At 42.5% G+C, this 13767-nt stretch overlaps 1 protein-coding gene across 1 annotated transcript; it reads right to left on the bottom strand.

Annotated features, from left to right (window-relative positions):
• Positions 1 to 9510: 9510 nt before the first annotated feature.
• Positions 9511 to 13371, bottom strand: ADORA3 (adenosine A3 receptor). Its single transcript, XM_022584082.3, has 2 exons — positions 12332 to 13371; positions 9511 to 10635 (listed from the first exon to the last, which is right to left on the bottom strand). Exons 1-2 carry the CDS (start codon positions 12712 to 12714, stop codon positions 10029 to 10031), a joined length of 990 nt encoding a protein of 329 aa, XP_022439790.1. The 5' UTR covers positions 12715 to 13371; the 3' UTR covers positions 9511 to 10028.
• Positions 13372 to 13767: the final 396 nt, after the last annotated feature.

Raw genomic sequence — 13767 nt, 5'->3', positions numbered from 1 at the left:
CTCTCCCTTGCTTAGGCCCCGCCCTCCACAGCCAAGGCCTTCCCCTCCCCTTTTTTTTTCTTTTCTCTCCTCCTCTTCTTTACTATTGTGATACTGACGTACCTTCCAGTTGTTGATTCATCTATATTTTTATATTCTTTCTAACATATCTGTTAGTTTCCTAGTCTAATTTTATTTTTTACTTTGTTATTGTTCTCTTTTTTGTTTTTTTGCCACCCCATGCAGCTTATGGGATCTTGGTTCATGAGCCAGGGGTCAGGCCAAATTTCCTGTGGTGGGAGCTCTGAGTCCAAAGCACTGGACTAACAGAGAACCTCAGACCCCAGGGAATATTCATTGGAGTGAGGTCTCACAGAGTTCTTCATCTCAGCACCAAGACCCAAGCTCTACCCAGTAGCCTCAAATTCCACTGTTGGAAGCCTCAGGCCAAACAACCAGTAAAACAGGAACACAATCCCACTCATTAAAAAAAAAAAAAAAAAAAAAATTTCAGATGAAGGAGTAAGGTAAAAATCTACAAGACCAAATAAATGAAGAGGAAATAGGCAATCTACCTGAAAAATAATTCAGAGTAATGGGAGAAAAGATGACCCAGAATCTCGGAAATAGAATGGAGGCATGGATTCAGAAAATACAAGAAATGTTTAACGAAGATCTAGAAGAACTAAAGAACAAAAAAACAGAGATGAACAACACAATAACTGAAATGAAAAATACACAAGAAGGAATCAATAACAGAATAACTGAGGCAGAAGAACGAACAAGTGAGCTGGAAGACAAAATGGTAGAAATAACTGCTGAGGAGCAGAATAAAGAAAAAAGAATGAAAAGAATTGAGGACAATCTCAGAGACCTCTGGGACAACACTAAACACACCAACATTCTAATTATAGGGGTCCCAGAAAAAGAAGAGAAAAAGAAAGTGTCTGAGAAAACATTTGAAGGGATTATAGAAAACTCTATAATCTCTTCCTTAACATGGGAAAGGAAATAGTTACCCAAGTCCAGGAAGCACAGACAGTGCCATACAGGATAAATCCTAGGAAAAACACACCAAGACACATATTAATCAAACTAACAAAAATTAAATTCAAAGAAAAAATATTAAAAACAGCAAGGGAAAAACAAAAAAATAACATACAAAGGAATCCCTATAAGATGATCAGCTGCTTTCTCAGCAGACACTCTGCAGGCCAGAAGGGAGTGGCAGGATATACTTAAAGTGATGAAAGAGAAAAACCTACAACCAAGATTACTCTACCCAGCAAGGATCTCATTCAGATTTGATAGAGAAGTCAAAAGCTTTTCAGACAAGCAAAAGCTAAGAGAATTCAGCACCACCAAACCAGCTTTACAACCAATGCTAAAGAAACTTCTCTAAGCGGGAAACACAAGAGAAGAAAAAGACCCACAAAAAAAACTCCAAAACAATTAAGAAAATGGTAATAGGAACATACATATTGATAATAACCTTGAATGTAAATGGATTAAATGCTCCCATCAAAACACACAGACTGGCTGAATGGATAAATAAAAGACCCATATATAGGCTGTCTACAAGAGACCCACTTCAGACCTAGGGACACAGACAGACCAAAAGTGAGGGGATGGAAAAAGATATTCCATGCAAATGGAAATCAAAAGAAAGCTGAAGTAGCAATACCTGTATCAGATAAAATAGAATTTAAAATAAAGACTGTTACAAGAGATAAGGAGGGACACTACATAAGGATCAAAGGATCAATCCAAAAGAAGATATAACAATTATAAATGTCTATGCACCCAACATAGGAGCACCTCAATACATAAGGCAAATGCTAACAACCATGAAAGGAGAAATTGACAGTAACACAATAATAGAGTAGGGGACTTTAACACCCCACTTACACCAATGGACAGATCATCCAATCAGAAAATAAGTAAGGAAATACAAGCTTTAAATGACACAATAGACCAGATATATTTAATTGATATTTATACAACATTCCACTCAAAATCGGCAGAATACACATTCTTCTCAAGTGCACATGGAACATTCTCCAGGATAGACCACATCTTGCATCACAAATCAAGCCTCAGAAAATTTAAGAAAATTGAAATCGTATCAAGCATCTTTTCTGACCACAACACTATGAAATTGGAAATCAATTACAGGAAAAGGGCTGTAAAAAACCCAAATACATGGAGGCTAAACAGTGTGCTACTAAATAACCAAGAGATCACTGAACAAATCAAAACAGAAATTAAAAAACACATAGAAACAAATGACAGTGAGAACACGATGACCCAAAACCTATGGGATGCAGCAAAAGCAGTTCTAAGAGGGAAGTTTATAGCAATTCAATCTCACCTCAAGAAACAAGAAACATCTCAAGTAAACTATCTAACCCTACACTTAAAACAACTAGAGGAAGAAGAACAAAGAAAACCCAAAGTCAGTAGAAGGAAATAAATCATAAAGATCAGAGCAGAAATAACTGAAATAGAAACAGAGAAAACAATAGCAAAGATCAATAAAACTAAAAGCTGCTTCTTTGAGAAGATAAACAAAATTAATAAACCATTAGCCAGACTCATCAAGAAAAAAAAGGAGAAGTAAATCAATAAAATTAGAGGGTCTTCCCTGGTGGCGCAGTGGTTGAGAGTCCACCTGCCGAGGCAGGGGACATGGGTTCGTGCCCCAGTCCAGGAAGATCCCACATGCCGCAGAGCGGCTGGGCCCGTGAGCCATGGCCGCTGAACCTGCACGTCTGGAGCCTGTGCTCCACAACGGGAGAGACCACAACAGTGAGAGGCCTGCGTACCACAAAAAAAATAAATAAATAAAAAACTAGAAATGAAAAAGGAGAAATCACAACTGACACTGCAGAAATACAAAGGATTATAAGAGACTACTACAAACAACTGTATGCCAATAAAATGGACAGCCACGAAGAAATGGACAAATTCTTGGAAAGGTACAATTTTCCGAGACTGAACCAGGAAAAATTAGAAAACATAAACAGACCTATCACAAGTAATGAAATTGAAACCATAATTTAAAATCTTCCAACAAACAAAAGTCCAGGACCAGGTGGCTGGACCAGGTGAATTCTATCAAACATTTAGAGAAGAGCTAACACCCATTCTTCTCAAAACAGATGGAGAAATATACCATGTCCTTGGATTGGAAGAATCAATATTGTGAAAATGACTATACTACCCAAAGCAATCTACAGATTCAATGCAATCCCTATCAAACTACCAATGGCATTCTTCACAGAATTAGAACAAAAAATTTTACAATTTGTGTGGAAACACAAAAGACTCCGAATAGCCAAAGCAATCTTGAGAAAGAAAAACGGAGCTGGAAGAATCAGGTTCCCTGGCTTCAAACTATACCACAAAGCTAGAGTAATCAAGACAGCATGGTACTGGCACAAAAACAGAAATATAGATCAATAGAACAGGTTAGAATGCCCAGAGATAAGCCCATGCACATATGGGCACCTAATTTACAACAAAGGAGGCAAGAACATACAACGGAGAAAAGAGAGCCTCTTCGATAAGTGGTGCTGGGAAAACTGGACAGCTACATGTAAAAGAATGAAATTAGAACACTCCCTAACACCATACACAAAAATAAACTCCAAATGGATTAAAGATCTAAATGTAAGACCAGACATTATAAAACTCTTAGAGGAAAACATAGGAAAAACACTCTTTGACATAAACCATAGCAAGATCTTTTCTGACCCACCTCCTAGAGTAACAGAAATAAAAACAAAAATTAAAAAATGGGACTTAATTAAACTTAAAAGCTTTTACACAGCAAAGGAAACCATAAGCAAGATGAAAAGACAACCCTCAGAATGGGAGAAAATATTTGCAAATGAAACCACGGACAAAGGATCAATCTCCGAAATATACAAACAGCTCATAGAGCTCAATATCAAAAAAACAAACAATCCAATTAAAAAATGGGCGGAAGGAAGACCTAAATAGACATTTCACCAAGGAAGACATACAGTTGGCCAAGAGACACATGAAAAGATGCTCAACATCGCTAATTATTAGAGAAATGCAAATCAAAACTACAATGAGGTATCACCTCACGCAGGTCAGAATGGCCATTATGAAAAAATCTGGAAACAATAAGTGCTGGAAAGGGTGTGGTGAAAAGGGAAGCCTCATGCACTGCTGGTGGGCATGTAAATTGATACAACCACTACGGAAAACAGTATGGAGTTTCCTTAAAAAACTAAAAATAGAACTACCATATGACCCAGCAATCCCACTACTGGGTATATACCCCGAGAAAACCATAATTCAAAAAGAGACATGTACCACAATGTTCATTGCAGCACTATTTACAATAGCCAGGACATGGAACCAAAGTAAATGTCCATCGACAGATGAATGAAAGAAGATGTGGTGCATATATACAATGGAATATTACTCAGCGATAAAAAGATATGAAATTGAGTTATTTGTAGTGAGGTGGATGGACCTAGAGTCTGTCATACAGAGTGAATTAAGTCAGAAAGAAAAACAAATACGGTATGCTAACGCATATATATGGAATCTAAAAAAAAAAAATGGTACCGATGAACCTAGTTGCAGGGCAGGAATAAAGATGTAGACATAGAGAATGGACTTGAGGACACGGGGTGGGAGGGTGAAGCTGGGGCAAAGTGAGAGTAGCATCGACATATATACACTACCGAATGTAAAATAGTTAGCTAGTGGGAAGCAGCTGCATAGCACAGGGAGATCAGCTCAGTGCTTTGTGATGACCTAGAGGGGTGGGGTAGGGAGGATGTGAGGGAGACGCAAGAGGGAGGAGATATGGGGACATGTGTATGCACATAGCTGATTCACTTTGTTGTACAACAGAAACTAACACAGTATTGTGAAGCAATTATACTCCAATAAAGATCTATCAAAAAAATTTTTTAAAAAAGAAATTATTGTTACTTTTTTTTCAGTTGTGATAATGATATTGTCATAGCCAGCCTCTAAGATGGCTCCTGGATTCATGCCATTGTGTAATCCCCTCCTAATCTGAATCAGGGCTAGCCCATGTGATCAGTAAAATATGGTAGAAGGGATGGCATATGACTTCCAAGCCTAGGTCTTAAAAGGTGTGCAACTTCCACCTCAGAAGTCACATTGCTCTTTCTTTCTTGCGGAAGTCAGATGCCATGTTGTGAGGACTCTCAAGCAGACCTGCGCAAAGGCCCACGTGGAAAGGAATCAACTTGCGACCCACCTTGGGAGTAAATGTACGACCCACCTTGGGAGTAAATCCTCCAGCACCATCAAACTTCCAGATGACTACAGACCCAGAAATCTCGCGAGAGACGTCAAGCATGACCCACCCAACCAAGATGCTCCTGAATTCCTGACCCACAGAAAGTACAAGAGATAATTATTATCATGTTGGGCTTCCCTGGTGGCGCAGTGGTTGAGAGTCCGCCTGCCGATGCAGGGGACACGGGTTCGTGCCCCTGTCCGGGAAGATCCCACATGCCGCGGAGTGGCTGGGCCCGTGAGCCATGGCCGCTGAGCCTGCGCGTCCGGAGCCTGTGCTCCGCAACGGGAGAGGCCACAGCAGTGAGAGTCCCGCGTACCCCCCCAAAAATAAATAAATAACAATAGTAATAATGTTAAGCCTCTACGTTTGGGAATAGTTCATTACATAGCAATCAATTAATACTGACATTGTGGTTATTTTTTTTTAAAGTAGTCCCTATTGCTGAGAGAGCTGCACGTAAAACAAACACTCAGTATTGCTCAGAGATGTCACACCGTGAAACCGAAAAAGTACCAACAGAAGGAGATTATGCACAGATATCAGGAAAATGCCCAAGACATGAAAAAGTAACATTCTAAACCAAATGACAGGCTCAAGAGTTACAGAGAATAAACAGGTGTGTCTATTAGCGTTCTGAGTATTATCTGGTGTTATTAGTTCTGTTGCTCCCTCTTAAGGGTAGAATTAATTTTCACTCTGTTTGATGTGTAAATAAAAAGGTAAATGGGTCATAAGGATAAACCAAATTTTTAAAATATCTTTTAGAAATACAAACCGCAATGTGTACAGATGAAATAATTTGATGTGCAAAATTTCAGGATAATCAGGGTAAGGCAAGTTGGTGGGGTCATTAATGAAACAAGGCTGGCTGTAAGTTGATCATTATTAAAGCAGGACAATAGGTATATGGGCCTTCGTTATTCTAATCTCTCCACTTTTGTGTGTTCGAAATTTTTCATAACAAAAAGTAAAAAACAAAACAAAACGTTGACACAGGTATTACTAGTCTCCCATTTTACAGATGAGAAAAATGGAGGCTCAGTTAAAGTAACTGCTAAATTTAAGTTCACACAGCTAGTACAGCCACCATGAGCTCATGCTAAATCTGAAAGAAAAAATTGTTCTTTCCATCGCTCAATTCTGCTTCCCCAGTAGTAACAATATCGCAAAACTGTAGAGCACTTTAGAGTTGAGATTTTACATTATGCCAGTCACCCGAGTGGTTGGGGCAAGATGCAGCCTAATTTTTCTCATTCCCATTGTACCCAGTATAGTACCTAAGGGCAGAGTTTCTCTAGAAAATGTGAATTTAATTGTAAGAAACTGAAGATACAAACGGACCATGGCCAGGCCACATATAAAAATAGAACTCTGGCCCACTACCAGCCCAGGAAACCAGCCCCTTATCTATAGTAACTGGCCCAGGAAGCCAGCCTGATGTAAACCAGACTTATAGGAACTCAGGCCATTATTCCTAGTAACAATTCAGAAAGCCAAACAATAATCCCTGTAACAATTGGCCCTGAATGGCCAGGACCTGATGAATAACTGACAGCTTCCCTAATTTTTGTCCTGCTTCCATCTACGAACCAACCAGAGAAAGTCAAGTATGCCCCCTAACCCATCACACAGGATGCCCCACTTCTAGTCGGCCTGCCTACAGCCTCCCCAGGCCAACAGTCTCCAGTCGGGGTGTACCTGAAGCCTTCTTTTTTCTACTATAAAAGTATCTCACTCTTCTGCCTGCCTTTAAGTCTCTGCCAAAAAGCAAGGGGCAGTGACTGACTCCTTTGCTATAGAAAGCTCAGAATAAATAGGGTTTGTTTGCTCTCATTTGGTTGGTCTTCACTTATTTCTACTGTTGATTTGCTTTTAAAAATTGAGTAAATAAGCCCAGCTACTCAGCATCTACCTTTGTTCCAGCAAATCTGTCTGGAGGAGGAAGGAGGAAGCAAACCTCAGTTTTGTCTTGGTGGTCTTTTTTATCTTATTCCTTTAAAATGAAAGCCCAACAGCCACCTTTGACAATGTTTAGCTGAAGGGAGCTAGCCAGGGGACAGACTCAGGGAAACTCCAGTGACATTAATCTCTAAACGTGAAACCAGGGTAGATCTCGCCGCTTCCAGCCCAACTCCTCACCAGTGAGTCTTGGTTCATCTTTTTTGAGTTCACGCCAAAAGACGTTTCACTGTAAGGGCCTCTTCTGGGCTGGTGGAGCTCAAGAGATTCTCATTGAATCTCAAGCCCCCAAAATACAACTTCCTACAAGCCTTCAGTGGGTTTACTAAGCAGTGACTGTCAGAAAGGAAAAGAGAGAGAAGGAGGGGAGGAGGAGAAAGGGAGAAAAAACAAAGTTTTTCTGAAACTCTGGAGCTACAGCTTGTCTGATGACACCAAATGACTCAGGACAGACTGCTGTTTTCTTGTGAGGCAAGCGGTCCCTTTAAATCAAGTTTCCTGAAAGGGCACATGCCAAATGTTGCTATAGCAACTGGGTTAGAGGCCAAGAACCAACCAGCACTTCCCTCAAGTCTCCAACTGGGCAAAGGTGAGTCGTGGGTAGAACAGTGTGCCAGGAGCACCCAATGCCCCAGAGTAGACCCAGGGCCTCGTCCTGGAGGGGCATTTTAACTAAACACAAAAATTAATTTGGGGGAAAATGCTGAAATCAAAAGAGGGGATACCATTAAGAAAAAATTAGAGGTGGGGGAGGCTTGTCTTTTGAAAGAAAAAAGATCCCCCAAAATGTTGATGGGGAATTTGTCAGGACAAAAGTCCCCTCCCACATCCAGGGACACCCAGGAATGGAGGGCGGGGGTGCGTTGCAGTCCTCTGCCTCTAACATAAGATTGTGAATGGCACCAGGAAGTGGGTGGGCGGGGTGACCAACTGGTTTGGCATCGGTAGAAAATGCTATGTGCGAGCTTTTCAACATCACACATGGTGTTGATTATTCCTGGGCTGACAAGAGAAGACACGAGGACATTTCCCTGAAGTGAAATGTTAACAAGATAAATAGGCTTATCAGGCTCTGGCCTAAGATTAGGATCAGGATAACCTTTCAAGATTGGCTAAGAATTAATTAGAAAAGCGTTTTCAGTACAGTTATCTTCTTTGATGTGGTTTAACTGAAATCCCCATCTTGCTGCTCTCATCAACTTAATATATTTATTGTCTTGGGAGTGAGAGTCCACAGCTGCAAGTTTGGATAGCCCAATCAAAGATGTCACCTCAAACTTCCAGAGCCACACTTAAAGCCCGAATGACTTGACTAGAACGCCATCCCTGTCTGGTGTCCCAATTGGCAACAGCAGTTAATGCAAAAAAACCAGCAGTCCTTTTTTTTTTTTTTTTTTTTTTTGCGGTACGCGGGCCTCTCACTGCTGTGGCCTCTCCCGTGGCAGAGCACAGGCTCCGGACGCGCAGGCTCAGCGGCCATGGCTCACAGGCCCAGCCGCTCCGCGGCATGTGGGATATTCCCAGACCAGGGCACGAACCCGTGTCCCCTGCATCGGCAGGCGGACTCTCAACCACTGCGCCACCAGGGAAGCCCCCAGCAGTCTTTGAGTATACAAATCATAGTTTGTACCCATGATTCTGTTAATTGTACATAAGGTGGACTTAAGAGTTTGGACTTTGTAGAAATGACAAGTCACTCTGCACGTCTAGGGATAGGTAGCAAGAATCTTGGGTTCTCCCATAAGGCAGGACTGCCTTGAAATCCTGGCTCTCATACTTGTTAACTGTGTGATCGTGGACAAGTTACTTAACACCTCTGTGCCTCAGTTTTCTCTTCTGCAAAATAGAGATGGTAATAACGGTGGTACCTAAAAGACTGTCAGGACCAAAAGAGAGAACGCATGCAAAATAGTACATAGAAAGTGCTCAACATATAATAGCTGTCTGGTATCTCTTTTTGCCCCACTCCCGCTATTCCTATTAAATAATAAAATACCAGAGGAGATGATTAAGACTCAGCTCTAAGAATCATTTCTTCTCTAACACTCGATGAATGGTTCATAAAGTTGACAAATGTTCTGATCAGCCCTGGAAAAAGGAGCAGGGTGTTCTGGGGCCAGGGGTGAGAGTCCTAGAATTTACACAGGCGAACATGCCACATGGCATCAGGTAGAAGCAGGCTGAGTGCCAGGAGGAGCCAGCTGGGTCTTCAAGACCCAAGTGACCCTGACCCTCAGCAAAGAGCTACACAGCAATTAGTTATCATCTTTTATTTACTCAAATACATTTACAGGTGAATCCAGCAAGTTAAGTCCCTCTTAAACTCAGTTCACTCCTTGCATTCCATCCATCCTCCAGGTATCTGCTGAGAGCAGGGTTCTCTGCTTAGTTCCATAATGGAGTAGAACTGAGTCACCATTACTTACATGTCCAGCCCAGTTGGGACCCTTTTGTCAGTAAGTCAATGAGGCATCCTTCAGATTCCATGACTTCTGTTTGGGAAGGAGGAACACAGGCAGTAGTACCAATAGAATATTTTCCTCAAGTCAGACACCCAGAAAATTGAATTAGAAAAGAAGGACAAGAAAAAAATTGAATTAGAGAAAGAGGGTAGTAGGGAAGATAAAATTGGAGACAGACAGCCAAATGCTTCCCACATCACTGGAAGGAATCAAACACGTGAGAGCCCATGGCCCAGGTGGATAGGCCCTCAAGTGTTTGTCCCTGCTGAATCTGAAGGGTAATGGAACGGAGAGTCATCTTTCATGGATAGCTACTCAGAAGTCTGCTCAGTGCTTGAGTCCAAGGAATTAGAGGGCTGGCAGATCACACAGGATTTGAGGATCAAGAGATAGGTTTCCTTGAACTTCTTTATTTTATAAGCATAGACGATAGGGTTCATCATGGAGTTAGCATGGGACAGCAGGATGCCCAAGTAGAGCACAACTTGTGGTACTTCACCATTAAAGTAGATGACACAATTGATGATGGATAAAGGCAGCCAGGACAAAGCAAACAAGAAAAGAACCAGAAACAGAGACTTGGCTGTCTTGAACTCCCGTCCGTAAAATGCACCTGTCTCTTTGGAGTTAGAAAAGTTCTGATTGAGTTTGTTCCGGATGACATAGAAGATGTCAAGGTAGATGGCACACATGACAACCAGGGGAATGAAAATCCAAGTGAAGAAGCTGAAGTAGACCATGTAGTCCATCCTCATTACGGAACGGAATTGGCAGGAAAGGAAGGTGAGATTTTTGTGGTACTCTGAGTTCAGTTTCACGTTCCAGCCAAACATGGGAGTCAATCCCACCAGGAATGACACCAGCCAGCAAAGGCCCAGAGCCACCCATATTCTTCTTTGAGTGGTGAACCTCTTGTATCTGTTGGAATGGAAGAGAGTCGGTGAGTTCACAGCAGGAATTGCTAATGGATGGGGGGAGATGGAGCTGGAGGGTGTTGGTATTCTATGGTGATTTCAGCTAAACTCTACTGAATATGAAGACAAGATGAGCAGACAATGATTAGAGAAAAATACAGCAAAGTTCTCTGGGAACTTTTCTAAAGAAGTACAACCTCCAAAGCAACAGGAGTACGTTGCCTAGAGTCAGGGGCTTGTGTACCCCATTCACAGTTCCATTTCCAGCCCAAGAATTCTTCAGTCCCTGGGGGGTAAGAGTTATCGATCAAAGTCTCCTGGGATCGCCTTACCTGGGGAGAAATAATCTGCTCAAAGCATGTTTGCCTGCTGTGCTCTGCACTGTTTTTGTTTGTTTGTTTGTTTTTTGGCTGTTGTGCTGCTGTCCATAAATTAGACTCTGCCTGTCCCACACTTACCACCTACCTGTGTCTGCCTCTGCTTCTCTATTTGCACCACACTTGGGGTTTGAGTTAGACTCCACTCTCATGGAGTTGCAAACGTCATGTTGAGGTGCTTCCAGGACCTTAAAAGACTCATCCAATCAAAAGTCACCATTTCTCCTTAAACCATTCTTCCTGACAACATTCTACATAGGCTATAAGAAGGAAGCAGATTTTAAGTACTGGCTATGTACTCAGTAGACTTTCTCTCAATAAAATCTCATGATAAACTGGAGATATTTTTATGACAATCTCCATTTCATTGATGGTAATGGTGAAAATCATAGTAGTTACAGCTACCATTTACTGAGCACAGACTGTGTGCTGGGCATTTTTCTAAGAACTTTACGTGTATTAACTCATTTGATCTTATGGGGAAGGTACAATTATCATCCCCATTTTATAGATGAAAAAAATGAAACAGACAAGTTAATCAACTTGTAGAAGCCAAAAGTGTTGGAGCTAAAATGGAATGGAGGTGAATCTGAGTTCAGAGCATCTTAACACTGTGATGAGGGACTGAGACACAGAAAGCTAAATAACTTGCCCAAGATCAGGCCTCAAGATCTGGGACTTGAACCCAGGCTCGTTTGTATCAAAAGTTGTCTGTAGCTCCCTCACCATGCTCTTTCCCCAAGAGAAGAGAGGAGCAGCAAGATACCAATGTAATTCAGGACACCTGGGGAATTCAATTTCTTCATTTGGCAATCTGTTCTGTTCACATGGTCACCTGAAAAGTTTTTACTACTTTCTGTAATGGAGAACTTTTGTGGTCCCCTTCTCAACATGGAAGAGGAAACAAAATTAAAATAACTTTAAAATAGCCTACATTTGCAAAGAGAAGCACCAGTTTATCTCCTTCTTTTCTCTCTGCTTATCTTATCATCTAGTATGTTTCTATCATTTCTAAAAGTCAAGAGCATTTTTCACTAATTAAAGATGCATCGAGTTTTTATCATCTTTAGCCCCCCAGGGTATTGAGCATATACTCCTGTAGTCAGTGGGGAGGGATTGGAGCGTTCCTCTGTTTCTAGTTCCCAAGTCTCTACTCATCGTTGTTAAACCCTTCACACACCAAGTGGTGAAAAGAACCTCTTTCAAGCTCAGAGGCCAATTTGGATTTGTTTCCACTCAAAAAGTCTGAGATCTGGAGGTTGTAGCCCCATTTCCCAGGCACCTCTATCACTGCCCCACACCACCCCTCTCCAAGCAAGTTACCTGACCGTGAGCTTGACCCGCAGGTATCGGTCCACGGCAATGGCTAGCAAGGACATGATGGAGGCGTGGGTGAAGATCAGCAGCAGGCAGGTCATGAGAAGGCAGCTATGAAAGTGGATTGTGACACCCAGGCTAATGACAATGGCCAAAGGCATGACCAGCACCCCGACAGCAATGTCAGCCAGGGCTAGGGAGACAATGAAATAGAAGGTGGTGTTCTGCAGGCTGGGGTTCAGTTTGACCACCCAGATGACCAGCACGTTGCCCACTATGGCACAGAGCCCAATGAGAATCTCCACAGTGATGTAGGTAGCATTGGCCAAGGACACGGCAGTGCTGTTGACAGGCATCTCGCTTTCCAGGTGTAGCCTCCCAGGTGACATTTGTGCCAACAAGATCCGTGTGGACCAGTCAGCCTAGCTCTTGCCAGACATCTCGCCAGAGGTCCAGGTGCAGCAGCCACAATCCAGAACTCGCAACTCGCCCATTCCTTCTCTTCTCTGTTGGAATCCCCTCTCCCCCGCTCCTTAGAGACAGTCCATCACAGGGCCATCACTTTCAGCCCCAATGCAGGCCGTACACCCCTGGGCTCCCAGAAGCCTGGAGGACAGTTCTATGTGGGCTGAAAGTGAAAATGCTGCTTCTGTTAGTTCCCCTGCCCCTGGAGGGCTACTTAAGCTCCATCAAGACAAGCAATGCTCTTCAGTGGTGTTTCAGGAAGTGAGATGGGCCAAGAGGAAGCACAGAGCCAGGAACACTCAGCAAGAAGATGGAAAGAATGAGGGCTGGGTGGGGGTGTGTTCATAGCATGGAGAAGACTCAGCATTCATTTACTCAAGGACTAGATAAGAACGTCACTCTGGGTGGGAGAGGAGCTGGGAGCACTGACTACGTAACATTCTGGCTTTCTGATAGCTTATCAGAAAGATCGCACAGTAAGGAGGCAAGCAGAACCCACAGAAGAGAAAGAAATAGACTTTGGTGGCAGGCTCCTAAACTTAGCCAGAATGTACTCTTTCTAAAGAGCACACTCCATAGACTGACTGTGTCCCCCCAAAACTCATAGGTTGAATTCTGACCCTCAGGTCAAAGTAGTTGGAGGTGGGGGCTTTGGGAGGTTATTAGGTCATGAGGGTGGAGCCCTCATGAATGGGATTAGTGTCCTTATAAGAGGGACTCCACAGAGCTCCCTTGCCCCTTCCACCATCTATGTACGAGGAAGTTGGCTCTCACCAGACACAGGTTCTACTTATGCCTTGATCTTGGACTTCCCAGCCTCCAGAAATGTGGGAAATAAATCTCTCTTGTTTCTAAGTCACTTAGTCTTTGGTATTCAGTTATATCAGCCCAAAGGTACTAAGACAGCTCATAACAGTAAGGACTGAGAATTTGGCCACATGAGTTGACTCTGCTGGGGCATAGCTGGAACACAGCCT

Source organism: Delphinapterus leucas, chromosome 1 (genome assembly GCF_059928025.1).
Source record: "Delphinapterus leucas isolate spDelLeu-1000000601 "Yukka" chromosome 1, BTC_Dleu_Yukka2, whole genome shotgun sequence".
Taxonomy (NCBI): domain Eukaryota; kingdom Metazoa; phylum Chordata; class Mammalia; order Artiodactyla; family Monodontidae; genus Delphinapterus; species Delphinapterus leucas.
Note: the sequence above shows the minus strand (reverse complement) of the source record. Positions and strands in the feature narration are given on the sequence as shown.